A 23920-nucleotide genomic window follows, 5' to 3' on the forward strand; every position below is an offset into this window, starting at 1 on the left:
CTCAAGTTCTTTTACCTTCCATGGGGTCAACAGTAAGAACGCTGTCATGGGGAAGAAGGGAGCTTCAGACTGTTGTGCCGATTTCAGACAGCCTTTAACTCTGACATCATTACGAGATGGAAATTCACATGGATGATGAAGTCATCATCCATGTTCTGAAAATTAACTACAAAGTGCGCGCTCTATTCTCTCCGGACATTTTTCATTCATTTCTGTGAGGTGGGCTGTGCTTATGCTTCATGTCACGCAAAGGATTGTGGGATTGCTTATAGCTCCTTAGCGCCGGTAAGGGACATCGCAAGGTTTCTCTGGTAAAGTAGCTATGCGAGGAAGCATACAGGCTCCTTTTCCTACCTCCTTCCTTATTAACTGCGCAATTCAGACAGCAGTCATTGTAGCGAAAGCTGACGCACTTCCGCTTTGGCTAAAGAGTCCTTACCAAAAAGACGCATTCGGATGGAGCCCAGAAGAAAAAAAACAGAGACTGGAACAACAGGAAACAGGAAGTAAAGAGGACACAGACTTTCCAAAACAAAACAGGCAGCAAAAGACTGCAACTCAAAAACCTAAATCCGTTAGAACTCCACAACAGAAAGAAGAAGGTGCTCTAGTCACATGAGACCAAAGCTGAACGTTCTGGCTTACGTACCAAACTCTGATTCTGCACAGGACTCTGAACACATCATCCCGATGATGAAACCTGGTGGTGGCAGCATCATGCTGCGGGGATGCTTTCTGCAGCTGGGACATTGAAGCTGGTCAGAGTTGATGGAAAGATGACGGAAGTGTGAAAGGTGGGGTCCTTTCCAGTTTACAACCATGCGCTACTTTCTGTGAGTCTATCACACAATATTCCAAAGAAATACGCTGAGGTTTGTGATTGTAACGTTACAACCCGTCGGCTAATAAGGTGTTATTAGTTTTCCATGGCTCAGAGCAGAAACACCACAGACCTGTACAGCGTAGCCCTTCTTTTGCCCTTCAGATTACTGCGTTTAGCCCTCTGACGAGAAAGATGAATAAACGGCACAGATTGGTGTAAACATGCCACCACGCATGACCTCATCCTCTCAGCACAGCAGCACAAACGCACAGAGCGGCTCTGTTGAGGGCCGCTGCAGCCATCAAGGTAGTCACTGTAGCTGCCGATGAAGGAGCTATTTATTACGTGTTTTTTCACGGTTAAGTTGCGCAGGAAAGGCAAAAACAAACTAAAAGTCAGGGTTGGGCTTCTGTTTACCCGAAATGCTGCGACTTCAAGGGAAAAAAAAACGTTTCCAGGAAATGACAGAAAGTAAATAAAAACCTCGCGCGTGTCTCTCGCGGTTTCGGCCGCGCGCGGTCGGAAACGCTCCCCCTGTGACGGGGATTGAGTTGAAGTGTCGTGTGGAAACGTGAACAATAAGGCCACTGAGACAAATGAGGCCAACGTTTTATTTGGTGAACAGAGCTGTGGGGTCACATCAGGGGTCAACATCTGGACAAGGTCCCAACAGTAGTTAATCTATGTTTAGTTTGTTATGGTCTTTTATTTTATTAAAAACCAGGAAATGTCAAAACACGGACGCATACTTATTTTATGACCTCCAAATCCTCAGGGCATCCTCTACCCTAACCTTAACCCCCACCTTGGCTGCCCCTGGTGAAATTTCGCCATATTCTAAACAGACTTGTAAACCTCAGCTACATCAGAATAGACACTTGTCTTTTCTTTATTTCAAGCTGTGTCCCTGAAACACTGAAAGGTTTAGAGCTCCACTGTAGGAAACATGGATCAAATTATTGGTTTTCTCTGAGAGCTGACCTTAAAAGCCTCATCAAACCCACTTTTATGATGTGTACTTGCTCAACTTCTCCCACCTTCACAAGTGATCAAGAAGAAATGAACATTGGTGATTTCTCTAAAATACAGCACAAAGCCATGAAAACATGAAATTCTGCCCGTCCTCCGCTGCACAGCTGGCTCTTAAGGAATCAACCACTCAGCAAACTCGTCAATGATAAATACCGGAAGTCTAAAAAAAAGTTCAAACTGCCTGCGCTGTTACGGACAGATCCTGCTGTTCAGACAATTACAGAGAGGATATTTACAGGGAGAAACTCACTTCCACAGCAAACACTGATGGAGACAGAAACAAAGGCACCGGTTTGCACTTGGGATGTGATAAATAAGGATCAAGTGTGCAAAAGCAGATGCTCACCTTTTACGCTATTAGAATACCCTCCAAGGTGTAGTTCAGGGATATACAGTGCCTTGCAAAAACATCCGGTCCCCTTGAAGTTTTTTCACATTTTGTCACAATCCCAAACTTCCATGTATTTTGCTGGGGCTTCTCTGCCAGACCTAGACAAAGCAGTGCATCATTTTCCGGTGAACATCAGTTTTCTCGAGGCAAATGAATGGCTCATCTTCAGAGCTTTATTTGGAAATCATGAAAACACCTATCATGCTTTTTCCTTTTTCACAATTATGCACTGTTTTGTGTTAGTCTGACACAAAAAGTCACAATAAATACACTGAAGTTTGTCGTTTAGAGGGTTATAAGCGCTTTTGCAAGGTCCTGTTTTCCTGCCACTTCTCACTTGATGTGTAAAAAAAAAAAAAAAAAACAGCTACAGAAAAGTTATTCTTGCTTTTCGAACAGTTTTTAAGGTGCACTGGATTCAAATGATTAGCACAGACATGACAGAAGTCTCCAAAGTGCATACGTGCCCATTATTTCAATCCAGGTTGGCTGAGTCGTGTTTTCATAACGTATCAGTCTGGCAGCACGGTGGATGCCAAGCTTACTGTTGTGACAAGACAAAGTGTAACGTTTGTTTCCCCTTCATCTCTCAGAAAACAGATGAAACAACCATTCGGCACCGGTCGTCTGCGACGCAACCAGAGAGCTCGGTATCCACTGTGTCGCACCTAAAAGGAAGAAGCTAACACCTAAAACAATTCTAAGCAACACAGATCTAGAAAAAAAAAATATGGTAGAATATAATAAAAGTCAGTTTGAACTGAAAACACTTCCTAAGCTCTTTGCATGTTACTCTTCAGCCTCTTGAAAAAAACGAGCGTTGCATAGTTTCTACTTTGCGAACAGTGGCAACAGAAACAGAACAGGTTTAGCTGCAGGATGCAGAATCATAAATTAGGTTTATGTCAGAGGAAAACTGCCTTCAGAGGTTGCAGGGTGACATTCAAAGATCAGGGACATCCCTCGTTGTTTATTTATTTTAATCACTGTCTAAATGTGCTTTAGTGTGTGTGTGTGTATATACAGGGTAGGGCATGCTATCTTTTTGGTCTGGCATTTGTATTAGTGTCCATGCTTCTTTAGAAGAAGGCTCTTTTGTGGCTCTCTGTTGTATGTCCTTTCAGTCCTGCTCAGAGCAGTTCCCTCTGTTCCTGTTGGCTGCTGACACCTTTACTTCTTCTCCTCAAGGACCTTTTGTGTAGCCTGTTGCTGTTGGCTCCAGCTGGGGGGAGAAAAGGTACGCATACTGATGATATCATGCAAAAAAACAGAAAAGAAAGAGGAAAGAAAAAAAAAAGGTGGCAAGACAAAAATTGAAGCACCAAAACACTTTCAAATGACTTAGCAGCAACTTGTGGCTGCAGAGAGTGCAGCACAGAAGCCGCGGGATCAGAAGTGCAATACAGAAGGTGCTTTTTCCAAATCATAGCTGCATTTTCGATCCTGCTCATTTATAATTTGCATCCGATATGTTTCATCATCGTTGGGTTTCTAATCTACAATGACACCTCTGATCCGTGAGAATTAAGCCAAACCTGAAATGTTTCCGGCAGGGTCATGCACTCATTTTCAGTCACTGGCTTCTGTCGGCTTATATCTACATGTACAGATGGGATAAAATGTTCTAAACTTGTATTTTCCGGAAGTTCCTTTAAAACTCACCCTCTATGCACTGGACTTGTGGCTCTTCCCACTCTCCGTTTGCCATACAGTGTATGACCGACAGGTGGCGCTGTGTGAAGCCTGGGTTACACTGGTAGCGGATCATAGAGTTGACAGGGTAGCGATCCCTGCTGCCGCCCATCGGAATGCCGTGTTCCACCTCGGGGGGAGCTCCACACATGACTGACATAAGATGGAGACCAATGTTAAGTGTTTTCATATCAATACATACATACATGCATACATGCTTCCCTAGTAAAGATTAGTAACAAAACAAAACCTTAAGAAACTTTCATGCCAGATCCACCTGGACTGTTTGTTGCTAAAAGGCTCAAATTTAGGCACGACTTTAGCGAACGCTGCCGATTTAAGATTTTGATGGCAGGAAAGAAAAAATGCAAAAAAACAAAAACAAACAAATAAAATCAGTTAGCATGTAGACAGAAAATAATGGTTCTTGGATGCTGATCTTTGCTGCCGTTCTAAATCAGCTACTTTTTTTTTAACATATTTTTATAATAATTTGTCTGATTATTTATAGACAAGTTTAGTCAAGTAGGTATTTTCCTGTTGGCACAGAGAACAAACACACATCTTGAACCAAAACATGGCATGCTCTCTTGTCTTCCCTATTTTGTAGAGTAGTTAAAGGCCTCTCTGCGTCAGGTCATACAGGAAAGAAAACAGGCATTTGTGGATTACTGGTTTAAAATCAGTTTGAAAAAGTAAATTAGGCCTATACATTCCCTAAATGTTTCAGCTACTTCTAATTTAAATAGATTTTTTTTATTTTGGAGTGCAAGCAAATGTGTCAACAGGGATTTGGTCACAACGTAATTCAAATAAAATATGTTTTCTTTTAACTGTGTGAGATTATGGTGCTGCAGTGAAAGATTAATTTATTTTATGGCTATATACACATCTTTACCAAAAGGTGCTGATAAGTGTAAAGGGTGCTTTTAATGTAACATCAAAATTTCCTTAAGGAAAGTAGAGAATGGCGGCATTATGTTTAAACAGGTGTGCAAAAATATATTAAACAATAGTTGAAAAACTGGGAGGAAAATAATAACCAAGAAAGAATATGGCAACTCTAGATGAAATGGAGAAAAGTAAAGACTTATATATTTCCAGCAATGTTCAAAAACTTACTTGTGCAGCACATCTTTATACATAGATATAAAAACTAAAGAGCAGCTCTTAATCTAATAAATCTCAGCTTGTTCTGTGCCTGGGGGATTGTGGGAGCATACCAGGTGCCATTTTGCAGGTGAAAGGAAGGTGGTAGTTGCAGGGGACGTCGTTCCACTGGCCCTCTTCATGCCAGATCATCACCACACAATCCTCCCCAGAACCGAAGTAGTTGTCCGGCTGGTTGGGCCTCCAGTTCTCGAAGGACTGATCAAAGCGGCAGAAAGAGAGCTGCTGTTTTCTCAACGTTTACAGAAGTAAAGCTGATGAGCCAGCTAACAGTTTTCACGTGACGCAGCGGAGCAGCCGAACTCACCAGAGGACTCCCGTCTGTCCAGTGGAACTCACTCTGCACGTCTTTGTCATTGAGTCCGATCCACTGATAGTTCTCTCCATTGGCTGCAAAGCAATAAGCTGGTGAAAATCAGAACAAATGAAATATTGCATCCGTACAAAGTGCCTGAACTGAGTTTTATTTTTCCTGGTAGTGTTGCAGCCACAAAGTTCTTGTAGTGCTTAGTCTTAGAGTGGACGGAAAGGCATACGTGGTTTTCAAAATGTTTTAATGAACAAAAATCTGGGGCATGTGTTTGTGTTCCACTACTCTCAGGCAATACTTTAGATGGGGTTCCAGCTGCAAGGCCTCCTGGGTACTAGCTTTGCACATTTAGAGACAGACTTTGGTGACCGGATTGAGAGCATTTGGAAACTTCGATTTTTAAGTCGTGCCACAAATTCTCATTTGGATTGAGCCGCTATGTGATTTTCTACCCAGACTGCCCTGGAAACCGGCCAGCTTCCCTGTCTTCGCCTGAGCAAAGCATCCCCACAGCATGATGCTGCCATCACCATGTTTTATGCTGTCTGGGGAGATGTGCAGGGTTTGTTTTCTGTTTCACCCGTAGGCTAAAATGTTCATTTTGGGTCTCATCTTACCAGAGCTCCTTGCTCCAGATGTTTTGCTGGTTCCCCTACATGGCTTGTAGCAGACTGCATAACTTTCCTTGAACAATAGCTTTTTTTCTTCCCACATTTCCACAAGGGAGCGAAGTGAAGTGCACAGCTGACAGTTGTCCCGTCAACAGATTCTCCCACCTGAGCTGCGGATCTCTGCAGCTCCTTCACAGTAACCGTTGACCTCTGCTGTTGTGCCATACTGTCTCCATTTTTAGATGAATGACTAAACAGTGATATGTGAGCTGTTCATTGCTTCAGATATGTTTTTTTTAGAACCTAGCTATGCTTTAAACTTCTCCTCAACTTTATATGTGAACAGCTGTGTTCCTTACACTGCAAAAACGGATCTGAAAATAAGTAAAATGTTCTTAAAATGTGTGCTTTTGTCCTAGATTTGAGCAGGTAAATAAGATTATCTGCCAATGGAATGAGTATTTTGACCCGTAAAATAAGATAATTAGACATACCTGCACTTGAAATAAAACGATGGAGGTGAGTTGTTCCTATTTTAAGTGCAAAAGTCTTATTCCATTGGCAGATCATCTTATTTACCTGCTCAAATCAAGGAACATACACTCATTTGAGGAAAATATTACTTATTTTTAGTTGTGTTTTTGCAGTGTAGTACTTGTGTTTCTTCATCAAGGTCCTCTAATGCAGCTCTGAGGCCTCCGCAGAACAGCTGGAATTGTGCAGAGATTTATCAACAAGGTAACTTCTGAAGGCTATTCGTTTTATTTTGGAGTAAAAGTGCCTCAACATATTGAGGTTTTTTTTTTTTTTTTTTTTAAAATGTGGCCAATTTTAAGGGTTAGGAATACTTCTGAGAGGCACTACAAATGACACTGGGGCCTTATTAGCTTTGATGTACAATCTGGATTCAGACCCCTCTAGATTGCCCCGCCTCCAGACATCTTATGTGAAGGCTACGCTGATAGCTTATACTTTCTAAGAGCTACTCACAGTTGACAAAGTGCTGCTCTTCCAGCGAGCCGATGCTGACCAGGTGGCCGCCGAGCTCCCCGCAGCGCTGCTCTGCCTCGGACCAAGTCAGCCTCTCGTCAGAGTGGAGGTAACAGCTGCTGCCGAACTCCACCCAGTCACCAGGGCAGCCCTCCTTGGCTACACACATTTGGGGAAAAGGGTTGTTTAATGGAACACACCGTGACCGACGATGTGATGAGAGTTTATTTCAGCTGGTGTAGCAGTGCTCAGTTTTGCATGAACATGTAGGAAGTGTGACTCCCTGAGTACGTACCTTCATCCACTTCAGGATGGTCCTCAACGGCTGGAGTTACTAATGATGCTACTGGAGCCACGGTTGGCCTGGCGTAGATGGTGTCTGGGGTGAGGGAATAAGCTGCGGTTGCAGAGTAGCTCTCCTCAGTAGAACCTCCTGATCCTGACTGGTCAACAGTGGGGATGTACTCTGTATAGGCCTTCACAGTAGGCGCTCCGCTTCCCGACGATTGTCCTGAACTGCCACTGTATTGGTGGTGGATCCCTGACCCGCTGCCTTCACCGCTGATCTCTACCACACCCCGGCCTTCTTCGGCGATGTCTATGATCGCTTTAGCCTTTTCATCCTTAGTTATGAAGATGACTTTGTCATACTTTGGGAAAGGGTCTCCAGAGGAAGAGCCGCTGCCTGAAGCACCAGATGGATAACCGCTGGGAAAACCGCTGGGAAAACCGCTGGGAAGACCGCTGGGAAGACCGCTGGGAAGACCGCTGGGAAAACCACTGCTGTACCCCGATCCAGAAAACTGAGATCCAGATGCTTCTTGCTCCCCGGATTGCTGGGGCGTCATGTCAATGCCGCTGGGGTCGACAAACACGATGCCAGAAAACCCACCAGAGCCGGAAGCAGACATATCTCCTGATCCAGAGACACTTCCATCCACCAGGGGGACCTCCTTGCCATCGCCACTACCACTGATGTCCCCGCTTCCACTGCTGAAGCCTGACCCTGACGTAATGGTGCCAGATCCAGATTCAGCTCCAGATGTGCTACCCAAATCTCCAGGGGGGATGAAAACACCACTGCCCTCCTTCCCCTCCTGTGGGCTTCCAGAGGCGGACGGCTCGCCGGAAAGCACATCAGGGAGCCCGCTGAAGGTGACGGTCTGTCCTGAACCGGATGTGTCACCGCTGGAGGTGGATGTGGAAGAGTCCCCTGAGATGTCGCCGCTGGCCGAATGCTCAGCTGAACCGGAGCCCGACGCATCGACTGGTACTGGAAGGAAGACCGTTCAATGTATGAAGGGGTAGAAAGACAACAAAGATAAGATTAGGAGCTTGGCTTCTCAGAAGATTTCAGTTTTATCTTTAATAAGGTCAAACACGTTTTCAAAGTGGATCGGTTCAAAGCTTTGAAGAGCAGAGTTCAGTTTATCGGCATGTAAGCCTGAGATGCATGCTGGTATCGTGGTGTATAAAGGCTTCAGAAAACTCCAAACAATGATCAAATTCTGCAAAATATACACATACATTTTTAGCGAATGCTTATTGTATATTTTGGCTTAAGTTAATCCATCCAAAACAAAATACTAATAAATAACTGTTGAAGATAGCAATACCAGAACCGCAACAATCAGTGGGTTTAGTTCATCGGAACAGCAGTATGAATCCTCTTTAATGAAGAAAGTCTTAGGTATAAAATAATTAAGCCATTTAGTGTCAAATCTTATGCAGCTCTCGAAAAAAAAAAAGGGGCAAATCAATTATCAAAAAGAAATCTGATGATGCAAAATGCATATGGTAGCAGAACGGATCTAAAAAGTACTGCAATTCATGATCCTGTTACAATAATGCCTTTTGGAAGTAGTGTTGAGTTGTTGTGTCACCATGTCTTCTCTGACATTAAAAACATTCACTACGAGTATTTCAACCTCTTACCTGAATAAGGCTTTGTCATTTGCAGCCATCTTACCTGTAGTTTCATATGTATTGCTTGTTTTGTTGATAACCTCAAAGTCGATCGTTTTCACAGTCGTTTCATTGTAGCTGGCAGTAGGTTGAACTAAAAGCGAAAACAAAACAATACCAAAAGCGATGTAAAATTTCCAGCATAAACACCCGTGCTCATGAACATCACTGCAGTGCCGTGATAATCAGCAGGACAGTGAAAAGGCCAAACAGGTCAACATTATAAGCACAGATCAAAAATCCTTGTTTTTTCTCACCAGGGGGAGCAACGTGAATCGGTCTGACGGTTATACTCTCAATGGCATCTGTAATCTCTATCGTCTGATTGTCGGAGGTGACATTTTCGGAATGAACAACAGGAATGTGAGCTGCACAAGACAAAAACGAGGAAACATGTTATTTCTAAGAAGAATGACAGTTTTGAGTCAAACTACCTAAAAACAGCATATTTGTAACAGGATCCCCAGGGGTTTGATTACTTAATTTTAGCTTCCCTGGGGATGACTTTGGTATTGTTCATATGTCAGTTTGTCTGATGTGGGTCCCGTCATTAGTCAGTTTCTGTTGATTATTATTTCAGTAGTTCTGTTGGATCCTTATTCTCCTACCAACCTACACTGCATCCTGCACCACTTCCAGCACCCAGGAACAGTCACCAGGATCCTGTTTGTAGAGTTCAACATGATCAACCCAGACATCATCCACCAGAAGCTCGCCGAGCTCACAGTGCACCCCCCAGGGGTGTGTTTTATCTCCCTACTCATCTCTGTACACAAATGGCTGCCCCTCAACGAACCGGTCTGAGAAACTCACGAAGTTCGCACACTACGCCGCTGTCATTGGTCCAGGATGACGATGAGTCTGCATACAGACAGCCGGTGGATCCGCTGGTCCACTGGTACGGTCAGAACCACCTGGAGCTTAAGGCGCTAGAGACAGTGGAGACTACGGTGGACTTCCGGAGAACTCCCCGTACACTGCCTCCCCTCACCACCCTCAGTCCATCCTATGTTCATCCATCACTGTGTGGTTTGGCACCAAACACACAACAGGACAAGTCCAGACGTCAACAAACAATCATGTCTACACAGAGGATTGTTGGGGCTGTCCTTCCCTCCATTCAGAACTTGTGCCAGTGTCAGAAAGAGGGCCACTAACATCTCCGCACACACACACACACACACACACACACACACATGGTTTAGACTCTTATTATTAGGTCAGCACCACAGAGCGCTGCAGAGACAGTCTCTTTCCCCAGGCTGTCACTGTGATAAACACTCAATAGTCAGAGTACCCAGATCAATATCATGCTCATTTGCACTACTCCAGTCCACTAGCCACAGCCCTGGCTGATAAACCTAATTAGTGTTTAACCAGGAGGGGAAATGATGCTTTCTCTTTAGGCTGGGTAGTTTTGCATAGCCTTTTCCCATTATCAAATGAAGTCAACATTTGAAAGCAGTTTTATGTTTTTACTCAAGTTATCTTTGTCTGTTATTAAAGTCATTCCCACCTCTAAAGCAGTAGGCATCGTAGCGTGAGTGCTCATCAGGAAATCCCGTCTGGTTGGGGAACTGGTAAATGGTGTGCACCCCAGCCTGGCCGCCTCCGCAGTAAGACTTGGGGGTTGTGATGGGGTAGCGGACGCTGCGATCCATGAGCCAGCCAGGGGTGCATTTGTCTAGTCCCAGTTTCCAGGCGGCGTACAGCTGCCCGGGGTTGGCCAGGGTGCTGTTGAGTTTCTGGCAGTGCTGCACGGCGTCATCGTAGGCGAAGCTGTCATAGTCGGTGGTGAAGAAGACCTCGCCTGGCAGACAGAGGGATGCATGAGTATATTCAAAGGGGTTTAGGATGAGCTGAGTGGATTATTTTCTTCTAATTTTAAAACTGGTATATTGGTTTTCTAACCTTTTCAATAGTAAATTTGAACTTTTAAAAGTACCACCCACCATACTGGGAGACATTAATAAATAGAAGCACAACAGGATTTAGATTTTTTTAGTTCGAAAAAAAGTTATTTTCCGTAAGCGCCGATGGATTAAAGGAGGCTGTTTAGTTATGCGTTTCACTTTTATCTCAGAAATTAATATTTTCAAGTTTTGGGTTAAAACAATAACACCTTGGTGCCCCTTAAGGCAGATTTCTAAGTGTCAACGTTTGAGAGACCTCACCAACCTCATCCTCAAAATTTAACATGGCTGCCGCCTTGCATGTGATACATTGTGAAATACACTTTGAATTTATGATGGCAGGTTTGCCTGTTTACAGAGCATATCCAACCCACTGGTTCCTGAAGTGGGATCTGGAACAGTTGAATCCAGAAGCAGCGTCAACCTTCTGAGCTGCATGCAACCCAGTAGGGGTCGTCAGTTTTGAACGGATGCTGATGAAGCAATTAGCTTATTATGTCTGCTTTAGTCTTTGCTTCATTTTAATCTTGACTTTTTTCATATTTACCCGGGAATCAACACAGCTACTATTTTCCTCTGAGAACCCCTACATGCAGAGTGTTAGAACCATGGTGCTATTCCATTAATTGTTCATTTCTTTTCAGGATTTAAGCATTTGGGTTCACCTTTTAAACCATCCACGTAACAAAAGACATCGTAGCGTTCGATGGCTGGTCTCAGGCCGTACGATCTCACTCCCGGAAGGTTGAGCAGGTTACCAGCGCAGTTTTCTCTGGGTGACACAATCGGATACCTAAGCAAAAGAAGCAGGCGTCACATTTAAATCATGAAGCAGTTTTGTGAAAAAAAAAAAAAGAACATCATCACTGGCTACGCTGCCACTGATCAGGTCAAAGTAAACAATATAAATCAGTTTTGTGGACGCCTTGTCAAGCTCACCGCACGGTTTGGTCGCGCAGCCAGCCAGCGTCGCATTGGTGCAGGCCTCTCTCAAAGGCGGCATGCAGCTGCTGGGGGCTGGCGATGACGGCTCCGACACTCCGGCAAGCCTGCTGGGCCTCCGAGAAGGTCAGAGTATACCGGCCAGTGATGGGCCTGTAGTGGAACACCACACCTAGGACAGCAGAGGGAGGGAAGAAAGAAAGATAAAAGGCGTCTCACAAAGGACTGTGAAGTCAATTTATTTAGGAAGCACATTTAGAAACAAGATCTGATAGCAGAGTGCTGTACAACTTGTAGAATGTAGAAGAAAAAAAACAAAGAACGACTTAACAGACAGGGAAGACCACAATTTAGACAGGTTTGAAAGCCTGTGCATAAAAATGGCTTTTGAAATGAAATTAAAAAAACTATTTAATGTGGGGGCAGTCCTAATGTGCAAGGTCAGTCTATTACTCGGTTTGGAGCAGCTTCTGCAAAAGCCCAATGTTCTCTGCTTTAAACAGGATTCGCAACAATTATAAGATATTTTTCATCAGACCTTTGTGATCTAGCGGGAATATGTGGATATAGTTAAGAGATCACTGAGATAATGTGGTGCCACCTGTTTAAAGATTTAAAAACAAACAATCAAATCTTAAAATCACACAGGCAGCCAGTGCAAAGAAGCCAGCAGGGGAGTCATTTGGCCTTTTGCGTGTGCCAGATAAATTCTTGCTGCAGCAATTGTAGTCAGCCAACCTGCAACGCTCTAATGCCAACATAAAGACTGTGGCAATAGTCCGGGTGTGATGAAATTAGGACGTGGATGACAATTCAAGGTCACCCAAAAAGCAGAAGCAGATTTAAACTTTGTTATAATTCTTCACTGAAAGTCACATGACAGCATTTATCTGTTTGTTAAAGTTTAAAATGTAATCCAGGATGACTCCCAGATTTCTGCAAGAGGCTCTTATGTAATTTCTTAAAGGGAAAAGTACTATGCAGTGAGAAGCTCCAAAATGTAGTTTATTTATATGATGGAAAATGACAATAGATTTCCTCTCAAGGCACGACACAAATTAGGCCAAATGACATCCAGTTGTATATGCTACAGGTTGATTCAAATTCAGTAAGAAAAAAAATGAGAACTCCAATCCCTCGAATATACAGTATGTTATCAAAATGGCTTTCAGTGCAATTTAATCTTAGTTATGGTATGGTGCATTCAGTCAGTTAATCCTATGATGACAATTGGTAGAAAATTATCTAAAGTTTAGTCCATTGCTCTGTCAGTAATTTAGTAACAATCCCAAGCAAGCACTAGCAACAGTGGACAGGAACCACTTTAAGAGATCTACAGCAGAAACATACTCAATATGAGCGGCCATCTGCTGAAACCAACTGGGGGCTAAGAGGACAGAGCAGGCACAGGAAAAACACAAAGGCACCGTTTTATGATAAAGGGGGAAAAATAGAGTCAGCAACGCCTCTCTCAATGGCTTCAGCTGGGAGACAAATCAGTAAAATATAGAAGCTCTGCAGTTCGTAATGTCATTCAGTGGTGTATTTCACTGCCCATTAAGATATTTTTTGATATTGTTTGATCCAAGTTAATAATTTATTGTTTTCAAGTGAAATGGAAAAAGCAGAGAAAGCTGTCAAATAAAGTCCCTGCTTTAGTGCACATACAATTTACCTTAAAAAAAGTGTCTTGTCTCAGATGGACTGTTGCTTGTGCAAATTCCTAATACTGTTATAAATTTAGATCAAGTGACCATGGAAATCAGATCTCTGTCTGTCTGTCTATCTATCTATCTATCTATCTATCTATCTATCTATCTATCTATCTATCTATCTATCTATCTATCTATCTATCTATCTATCTATCTATCTATCTATCTCTCCATGAAACTTCACTACATCAGCTTGCGCCCTTGTTTTGCACACTTTGTGTTTTTTTTTCTTCTACAAAATATCTTGAAAATGATCAAAGGTTGTTTTCATTCATTAGCCATTTAAAAATGTTACCTGTGGGACTCATCTCCACATCTTCACCTGGCAGTGGGGAGAGAGTTACTACTCCTCCAGTCTTGATCTCTTTTGTCCCAGGGGGAGGCGTTGTGGCTGGGTACTGCTCAGGGGGCGTTACATACTGGATGAAGACTGGGAAAGGTGTGGTCCTCCCAGGCACAGCATCTTCATCTCCACTCTCTGAGGAGTCAGGATGGTATGATGTTTACACTTTTATGACTGACCCTTACCACACAATTAAAGACATAGAGTCAAATTTCTCATTAGTAAAGACAACTAACCTTTCAAAAATTATATAATATCCTACTATATATTTGATAGTATTTAATATACTCTTGTTAGATTATTTTATTTTCAGGCTCAGGACTCTTGAATATCGGAAGTTCTCAATCAACCACCGACCTTGGAAGCAGATCGCATCATAGCGAGAGTCTGGGTGGGGGTATCCAGTTTGGTTGGGGAACAACCAAACAGTTCTTACTCCTACAAGCCCCCCTCCACATTGAGGCCTGGGGATGTTGATTGGGTAGCGCACACTGCGGTCTGCCAGCCAACCGGCGTTACACACATCCATGCCGTTCTTCCATGAAAGGTACAGCTCTCCGGTGGTGGCCAGCCTCGCACCCAGTTTGACGCACTGGTCTTGGGCTTCTTGGAAGCTAAACTTGTCAACAGACATGGAGTAGAAGACTCTGCCTGGGAGGAGAGAGAGCAATGAAGAACAAAAATGAAAAAAAATAAATAAAACGCAGGTCTGTTTACACCGAAAAAGGTCACAGGTTACACTGTCATTGTTCACTGTGAGTACCTGACATCTTTTCAGCAAAGCAGTACACGTCATACGTTTCGTTAACGTCTCTAACGCCATAGGTTCTCACTCCAGGAAAGTTTTCCTTATCTCCAAAGCAAGGTTCCCGAGGTTCATGAATGGGGTACCTTGAGAAAAGAACAGAAAGTTTGGTCTCCTTGGTCGTCATATTTAACATTCTAAACATTTCTTTTTCTGATCTTTAATGCATTGAACAACTTAGTGGGCATTCTGAAGGCAGAGTATCGAACTAATCTCTCAAGCTCTGGTAATGGGACGATGGATGTTCTCCTCTACCTGACAGTTTGATCTGAAAGCCATCCAGCATCACACTGGTGGTATCCGTCGTCGTAAGCAGCTTGAAGCTGTGCGGGGGTAGCGATGGTGGCATTGTTCTGGATACAGGCCTTTTTGGCTTTTTCAAATGTTAGAGTGTAGCGGGTGGAGATGGCACGATAGTGAAATACAATACCTGTGAAAAAAACATGAATTAAGTCAATGTTATCGTTTTTGGTAAAACCTTCTATGACAAATCTTTTTTTTCTCTTTCTCTTCTTTCCCTGTTTCATTATAGCCAACAATCAAACACAAGTCAGTATCTAGAAGCATGCGGAGGGGTACAGAAAGGCCATCTGTGGAGTAATCAGAGTTTACGTTGTAATAAACAAAGCTGAATAAATATGAAGCATACCTTGAACCTGGATGTTTACAGAGTCCTTGCTTCCCTCAATGCCATGGACCACCTCACAGAGGTAGGTCCCAGAGTCTTTGGACCTTAGCTCTGTTATCTCAATGGTAGCGTCAGTAGGAACCTGCGGGTAGTTGACCAATGTCACCCTGTCCAAATACTCTGTCTCAACATGGACCTTCCCCTCCGACGCCACCAGGATTTGGGAGACCTTCTCCTTGGTGACATAGGACCATTTGATTCGATGGGATAGCGGGTTGATGATGGTTGCCTTGGGATCTTTCATGGTGAAGTAGCATGGCACCTCTACCTTGCCTCCCAGCAGAGGACGGAAAGGAATCATCACAGGGATGCTGACGTGCAATGAGCCGTCTTCATCTGCAGTGAAAATAGATTGATGATGATGCAATTCATGCAGTGATAGGCACGTAGTCATATGCACCATTAAAATGAAATGTTTTTGCAAGGGAAAAACTGCCACGGTGCCATTGGCCATGTGAAATAAAAAGTCAAGTTCAATCCACTTCCACTTTATGAAAAACTATCTTGATGGGTTATGGTTATAGGGGTGTATAGCCTTGGTTTCAACATATATAAAACCTTTCCAAATACTGTACTTGTCATAGACGAATACCTACCACAACTTTATTGATAGCTATGCGGATCTCCAATATACTTGAATATGTGCTGGCCACAATTCAAGGCTATACAAATATGGCCCAGCCAACACTGGCGGTGATGTCTATGAAAGCTTTAGAAACATTTTTAGGGTGAGATTTATTACTGACATATTAAAATCTTCCAAAAAATGGAAATGTGAGGTACAACACAAAGTATTCATGGTTTGTCAACCATGTAGCCTTAATTTTTATTAGATTTTTTAATTATTATTATTGCTCTTACGTTAATTTCATAGTACATTGGATCTCAAACCTCCAGCAACGTGTACTCTGAAGCAGACCTGGGCACACCCATTTATCATACTTGGCTAAATACAGCCACTTTTGATGGAGTGACCAATATCGCTAGACAAACACATTTTCTAGACTAAAAAAAACAAACAATCGCACCAAAAAAGTTTGCAAACATATAAAGGGTGAGACCTTTGATAAGTTTTGTCAAATGGAAATTGCTAGCTGACTGTATCGTAATGTATACTTATGTTTGTGAAAGGCTGATCTCATGAAGCACCTTGCAACCAAGACAGAAACACTTGATCCACTCTGCGTGGACCTCTTTAACTGTCTGGCAGAATTACATGCATGATTCACAGGCGATATATTGTTTGTTTCTTTTCTCCTTTTACAAAGGGTCTCTCACCATAAGGGCCTTTCACTGTTGTTCCAAAGATGACGGGCAGAGACACACACAGCAGAAGCAAGGTTGTCATTTTCACCTGGGAAAACAGAAAAAATAGTCCATAATGATTGTGTTTTTCAAAAGTGACAAAAAAGAAAAAAAGGTTTAACACATTCAAGGTTTTCGGTGATCTAACCTGTTATTTTTTCTCACAGGTCTCTCAATTGTCAAGGTAAAAATGAATTTAAGAACTTTTTAAAACCAATACAATCTTCCCAACTTTTCTATACAAATATAAAAATGTGTTCAAATGAACAATGACATTTTAAGGGTGTTTTTTTATATATATGCTTTCCTTCTGCCTCACTGTTTTTCCATTTCCTGTGTGCTCACCTAATATTTTCCTTTTGATCCAGAACATACTGTACAGTGTATTTGGATATTACATCAGGCAAATTATGGAAAATGGAAATAAGGCTTCAAGTATCCGTTGAAACGTTTGGAACGGTTTGTTATGGGATCAATGTCTCTTCTTTGTTTCTGGACATAGGAAAATACGTGCACTGTATTAAAGGACATTAAACCTTTATTCCCTCAGGTTGACATTAAATCAGACTAAACTTTTCCTGTTTTAGGTCAGTTAGGATAACCACAATTACTTCTATTTGCAGAAAGCCAAAAATAATGAGAGAGAGGTAATTGTATCACTTTCTTCAAAGTCAGAAGTTTACATACATTTTATTGGTTGATTGCTGTTTAAACTCTATGACTTTGGTTCTACTTCCACAAGCTTCTCTCAATACTTTACTTCTATTTTTGCCCAAATCTTCTGACAAAACTGACCTGAGTGAGTCAAGTTTTTGACCCACCTTGCCTGCGAATAACTTTTTTCACCTTTGCCTGCAAATTTGTTGCTCTTGAGCCACATAGTAACTAATTTGACAGCTTGCTTAGGATGCTTTGTGCATTGAGGGAGCCATTTTGTGCCCAAATTTTAACTTCTTGGCTGAAATCCTGAGATGTTGGTACAGTATTTGCACATGATGTTCTTTTCTCATGATGCCATTTATTTTGTGAAGCGCACCAGTCCCTCTTGCAACCATATACCCACAGAGCATAATCTGGCCACCCCGTACCTCAAAGTTCACCTGGTCTTCTCAGCTGCATTGCTTTTGAAGTACTGACTTATTTTTCTTTGAATGACTTTTCTGCCCATATGGGTGCCACAGTGGTGGATAATGATGCTCCCTACCAATTCAGCCAGCATTTTCACAAGGTCCGTTTGCTTTTGTTCTGGTGTTGATTTCCCGAATTTAACACCCAAAACACAGTCTTCTCTGGAACGTAGGACTATGATGGCTGAACATGTCCATGCTGTGTATACTTCTTTTATAGAGTCTACTGCCTATGAACGGACGGTTGAAAAGGATAGACACAAGGAAAAACTCTTGTGTCTCCATGTGGTTTACTCCATGTGATTTACATTTACAAATGCAGTTTTAAATTTACAAAGTTTGTCAAAACAATTTAAATAATAGCAGAACCTACTCCAATTTGACCTAATTTTCTGCTTTTATTCTCAGCTAATTAGCACACCTGAGCTAGCTTGTTCCCAGCTTACTGTCGATATGCTAATATCATGATTTGAATGGACTGTATTCAATAGGAGGTTCTAGTTTGTCTTGCTACTTTTTTGTGTTTCTTTACATTTAAAACTTAGCAGTCAGTTTAAAATTTCCATAAGAAAAGATTCCTGCTTATTTATCGTTCTCCTTTTCCGTTTTTATTGGAGGTGTTACAACAATCTGTCAACATGGCCGCCAGCTGACACTCCAGTAAACCTCCGTACCATGTGCCTGGTTGCCACACAGCTTATTTTCTCTCAACTTTCCACAGCGCTGGCGTGCAGCACACTCAAATATATTAAAACCGTTGAAGGTCCCAACTGAACACTCATTGTGCTGTGTTCACAAGGCCGCCGAAGGCTCCCAGTTCATTAACAGGCTCAGAGAGAGGTGTAAAAATCAACGAACCTGAAGCTAACATTCGAAGGGTGTTTGCCAAGATTGGCAAAGTGAGCCAAGAGGCAGCCATAGTGACCTGTCAAGGCTCATAGTACTTTAGTTCAATCATATACGTGACATTTAGCATGAATAAGTGTGTGTGTGTATCTGTGGGACACTAAGCATTCCCATGGTTCAACAGATCCAGCACATCCAGTGGAGTAGGACTAATATTTGCCCTGCAGTCTAAGTTTCTACCTGAGAGGGAATGTTGACCCTGTTTGGCAGAAAACTCTAAATACCACTTAGGACAAGGTAGACATATTAAGAACACGAGAACATTATCCCCCCCCCCCCCCCCCCCCCAGGAATAATTTAACTATTAAATTCTTTAACAAATCTCTGATTGTTGACACATCTATGACACATCAAGTCTGACGAACACTTTGGAATATCTGCCATCCTTTCCATGCACGCATCCAGCTCTGTGTGACTACTGCAAATCTACAAAAAAGTATGTTAGACCAGATGTTATAGATCAACATTCATATTTTGTAGTGGAAGGAAAATGTTGGCTTTCAAAAGCTTTTAAAAAAATAAAAATCTAAAAGGTGTGGTTTGCATTTGCAAGAGTGACTTGCCTCCCTGAATAAATACTTTGTGGAGCCATCTTCTTTGCAATATTGCTCATGTTTCATCAGATCAAATGGTTAGGCATGTGTGAACAGAGCCGGCATTCTTTATCAACTTGTTGACTTAAAAAAAAAAACTCAACCAGCTGTTGAAGAAGTCTGGTTCTGTTCTGGCGACTGCTCCAGAACCTCTGGAGTTGATTGAAAAGAAAGATTGTTCATAAAATGAAGAACATTGCGGAGAACCCTGGGCATCCTCTTTGTCAGACTATCCCACAACAACAGTGTCTTCACTCAGAGGCTTCTTCAGATAGACTGTAGTGCTAACAGCTACAAGAGAGCCTTCCTGCCATCAACATCTAAAACAACTTTTTGTTGTATAATATGAGTTACAACACCTGTTTTCCCTTTGGGATTAAAAAAGTATTTTTTAATTGGACTGGAACTGAGGGCTTGCCTCAGATTTCCATTTTAATTTAAGTCTGGACTTTGACTAGGCCACACACACTTTGATCTAAACCCAGGTGATCTATCTGAGGCTGGGTGTTTGACGTCCTTTACAGCCTCTAACAGATTTCACCGTTGTCTAATAAACAGATAAGCTTCTCCGTCCGTGCTGAAGCAAAAAATTATGCTGCCGCCACCATTTATCGCTATGGGAACGGTGCGTATGTGCGGTGCTAGCTTTCTGACACACAAACTGCTCTAATCTGACAAAAAAATGGCATATTTGAGGAGTGCTGAATTAATATTTATCATGTTAACAGACTCTCCCACCTGAGCTTTGGATCTCTGCTATCTGATTATGGCCCTTCTTGAAAGCCTGTCCCTTCAGGAGGACAGCTCTGCCTCTATAGGTTTCCCGTTTAGCCATTTATAAACTGACACCATTTTAAACCTTTCGACAGCTTTCTCCCTGACCTCCCCGTCTCGTGCAGAACTCGGTTCTTTAAGAGTCTGTTTGTTCACTAATGTTCTCTAACAAACCTCTGGAGCCTTCACAGCACAACTGGACCTATGATGAGACCCAAAAAAGACACGGTGAAGTTAAAGGCTATTCTCTGTATTTTATTTAAGGGTATCTGATTAAATGGAGCTTCATACAAATCAACAACATACTTTTTTTAATGTTGAGACCCAATAATTGCATTCCTTTGCACTGGTCACAAAGAAAATCCCAACTAAATACACGTGTGAAGGTTTTAAGGGGGTATTGCTAGTTTTAATACCTACGTTTGCATAAAACACAACAGACAATATGTCACAGTCAGAGTGGAGAACTAGCAGAGGTCGCCCAACCATCAAAGCTGTCTTTCCCGCATTCAGTAGCCAACTCCACCAAAAACCTTTGCCTCTACGGCTCCCGTAGCTGCTCGTTTACCACAGCTCGCAATGCTTTTTAAATGCATCATTTAAACTGAGACCACTGTGTGACATGCACCAGCATCCGTGGGCAAGTCTCCCCAGGTCAGGGCAAGCCAATCAGCTGCCGCCGCACACTGTGCCCATTCAGTCACCAGGGTGGCTGCTGCTGCTCCCCAGGTCCGCCACGGTGGTATGTTCTGTTCCCGACCGACCTGCAGGGCAATAAGGCCCCGGTCTGTTTCAGGAGCGAGCAGGGCGGGGCCTCGGGATGGCGTGACCCTGCCAAGGTAAACACAAGGCGGGCATCCAGAGACCCCCACACCCCACGTCCACTCGCCCTCCTCTCACCCTCCTGCATCCGACAGGCAGCAGAAACAGAGCGGACATTGATATGCGCGCACACAGAGCGGCACTCATTAGGTTGTCGAGGGGATGTGAGGGAGCTCACGTCTGATGCCTCTGGTTAGGAGAACGCCTGGAAATGTTTGTGCACACGCCGGAGCCGCTGACACATACTGTACGCGCTGTGTTCGGGAGCACACACAGACTGTTGTACAGTGAGACGGGCGGAAAACTCACACCGACCCTTAGGTGTGTCGGTACATGACAGAGCACTCCGCTGCATGTGTCAGGCGTGCGACACAAGCCTCGCCTTACGAGCTTAACTCTTTAAAGTCAGCTTATTTCAAGAGTTCAAAAGAGAAGAGGCGTCTGCTTTTTCACCCATCTCAGTCAAACTCAAGAGCGCGCGCTGTGAATTACAATTCAGCGCGCGCGCTCGTCCGGTTTAACGTAACCACGGCGACGGGACGTCGGTCCCTGCCAGTTGTGCAGCATTGCCCAAGTTAAAGAAATAAAAAAAAAAAAGGAAAGGAGACGCAGTTATCAGACAGAGAACCCCAAACACGGTCTGGGTCGGCTCAAAAGTTGCTGTGCAGAAGGAATGCGTCACCGACGTGGGGGTTCATGGGATAACAATGGGAGAGGAAAAAAAAGCACAACAAAAGCATCTTTAAGACACTTATATTTCTGAAGACTTTCCCTTTCTGGTTCTCAGTAATATATATTCATGTCTCAAGTAAGAGTTTTACTTTGAAACCAACTGTATAGAAAGTGTGCTTCCTGTAGCAAAAAAAAATGGTTAGTTTTACAGCCGCATAAGTCATGCAGGGAAGACAAACAGGGGAAAGGAGAAGAGATGACTGCGGGCGCTGACAGCTTTGTATGCAGTGCCACAGATGGTGCTCACATCGACACATCAGCACAGCATCAAGCCCAAAACCATTAGTGCCCCTGGCAGATTCAGACGCAAAATGTTTTTTTTTTATTTAACCAAAGTGTATGCTATTGACAGGAAATCTCTCAAGAGACAATAACACAAGTAAAAGAGTATCAATTCACATTAGTTGTTTTAAGTTAGATGAATTAAGGAATTTAGTTTTGATATTAAAATGTCATGCCAGAAATATTTTAATAACCTTCTTAATAATCTGTGGGGAAATCTTTATTATCATTCCAGCAATCAAGCTATTCTAATAATTGCTGATAGACGTTTTGCACGTTTCCATTCATGTTCTGATGACTTTTCTTCGGAGTTCCAAGTTTTTTAAGGTTGCGGGGGGCCTTCCTCGCCTTCGCCCCCATCTTTAGCTCCCTTGACTGCCTCTCCTTCAGATTCAAGTCAGGGCTCTGGCTGGGCCGCTCCAAATCATTAACTTTACTTCCAGTCAGAGGAAACATGCTGGTAAAATTAAAAGATTTCTATAAAACCTAAATCTGCCAGGGGTATGACTAATTTTGGCCTTAACTATAACCCTTATTGAGAATGAGGTGATGCTTGGAATAGAAAACTTTCACAAAAAAATCTAACCAATATAATTTTAAACTATCAACGAAACATAGATTATAAATGATAAAAACCTGCCTCCTCACAGAAACTCTAAAATGACCAAATGATTGAGCAGACCTCTCTGAACGAAGAAGCACAAAACTCTTCCTAACTATATGCAACATTTGTGTTATTTATGGTAATTATTCAAATTTAAAAATGCAAAAAATTACTTATAAGGGAGAATAACTCCCAATTAACCCTTTCCGAGGTGTCCGGTGAGGAGGACTGGAAACGTACCGTATATGCTGCCGCGCTCCCAGTGCCGGTGACTCCAGGGGCCTCTCACTCCTTCCTGTGTAGGAGTACAGAAAGAAGCTCTATCCAGCTACCACACATTTAGATGCTGGAGGAAGAGGGAGGGAGAGAAAGAAAAAAAGGGGGGGGGGAGAGATAGTCCTCAGCCAGTTAGTGAGGTCATGCAAACTGCCCCGAATTTCAGGGCAGGCGCTCAGAAAAAAAAGCCACCGAAGAAGAACATTTAAATGTATACACGCAGGAGTGGTTGTGAATTTAGCCCAAGATGGGGAGGTGGTAGGTTTATATGGTTCTGCACTTTGCAGGAAATCAGGAGCCGTCATAAATTATCCTTTAGATTGTGAAGGAATTAGACTGCCCTGCAAAAAGATTCATGACCCCTGAACTTCTTCCCATTTTCTGAAATGAAATTTTCAATCCTTTCTATGGCCTAACCCTAACCTTGAACCTAACCCTACATCTAAGGTTACGGGTACATACCTAACCCTAACCCTGACCTAAACTCAATTCACACTTAACCCTAAACCTAAGCATTAGCCCAGTTTGTAGTTTCGTTTACTTGTCAAAGATATAGAAAAAGTGAATGAAACTTTCATTACAGCATAGCTCTGGATTCCCACAATGCTTTGCAATTGCATTGCAATCACAAAGCAGACAGAGACTTTTAAAGCATTTTGATTTATTTTACTGCATTTCTGTCTTTCAGTTTTTTTTGTTTTAACTTGACACCAGCACACTTCGAGCAACCTTGGTTGTTTTTAGGTACGTCCTAAAAGAATAAATCCGATACTGACTGTGACAACCGCCACTGTGTAGATGGTGTATTTAGGGTGATGTGCAGTATTTACTTTTCCAGCTCTCATAGCGGTCTGCATGTTGCTCAAAATGTTCATTTTTGCTCTCATCGGACCAGATCACCTTCTACATATTTGCTGTGTTCCCTATAGAAGCATGCCTACAGAGATAGCTCAGGGTAACCTAAGCCACTCTAACCATAAGCTTTGTCAAAACGGAAAGTTTTAAGATTAGTCTTAAAAGTAGACAGGGTGTCTGCCTCACGGACCAAAACTGGGAGTTGGTTCCACAGGAGAGGAGCCTGATAGCTAAAGGATCTGCCTCCCATTCTACTT

The 23920-nt window shown here is 42.7% G+C and overlaps 1 protein-coding gene across 1 annotated transcript; it reads right to left on the minus strand.

Annotated features, from left to right (window-relative positions):
- Positions 1-1415: 1415 nt before the first annotated feature.
- Positions 1416-22878, minus strand: acanb (aggrecan b). The gene is made up of 18 exons (XM_036144905.1): positions 22773-22878; positions 16666-16741; positions 15349-15723; positions 14955-15129; positions 14658-14785; positions 14252-14545; positions 13847-14029; positions 11837-12011; positions 11563-11690; positions 10501-10794; positions 9167-9352; positions 8989-9078; positions 7315-8292; positions 7020-7178; positions 5416-5498; positions 5162-5306; positions 3909-4091; positions 1416-3468 (listed from the first exon to the last, which is right to left on the minus strand). The coding sequence occupies exons 2-18, from the start codon at positions 16733-16735 to the stop codon at positions 3377-3379; spliced, it is 3738 nt and encodes a 1245-aa protein (XP_036000798.1). The 5' UTR covers positions 16736-16741; positions 22773-22878; the 3' UTR covers positions 1416-3376.
- Between the last annotated feature and the right edge of the window lie 1042 nt (positions 22879-23920).

This window comes from Fundulus heteroclitus, chromosome 2 (assembly GCF_011125445.2).
Source record: "Fundulus heteroclitus isolate FHET01 chromosome 2, MU-UCD_Fhet_4.1, whole genome shotgun sequence".
Classification (NCBI taxonomy): domain Eukaryota; kingdom Metazoa; phylum Chordata; class Actinopteri; order Cyprinodontiformes; family Fundulidae; genus Fundulus; species Fundulus heteroclitus.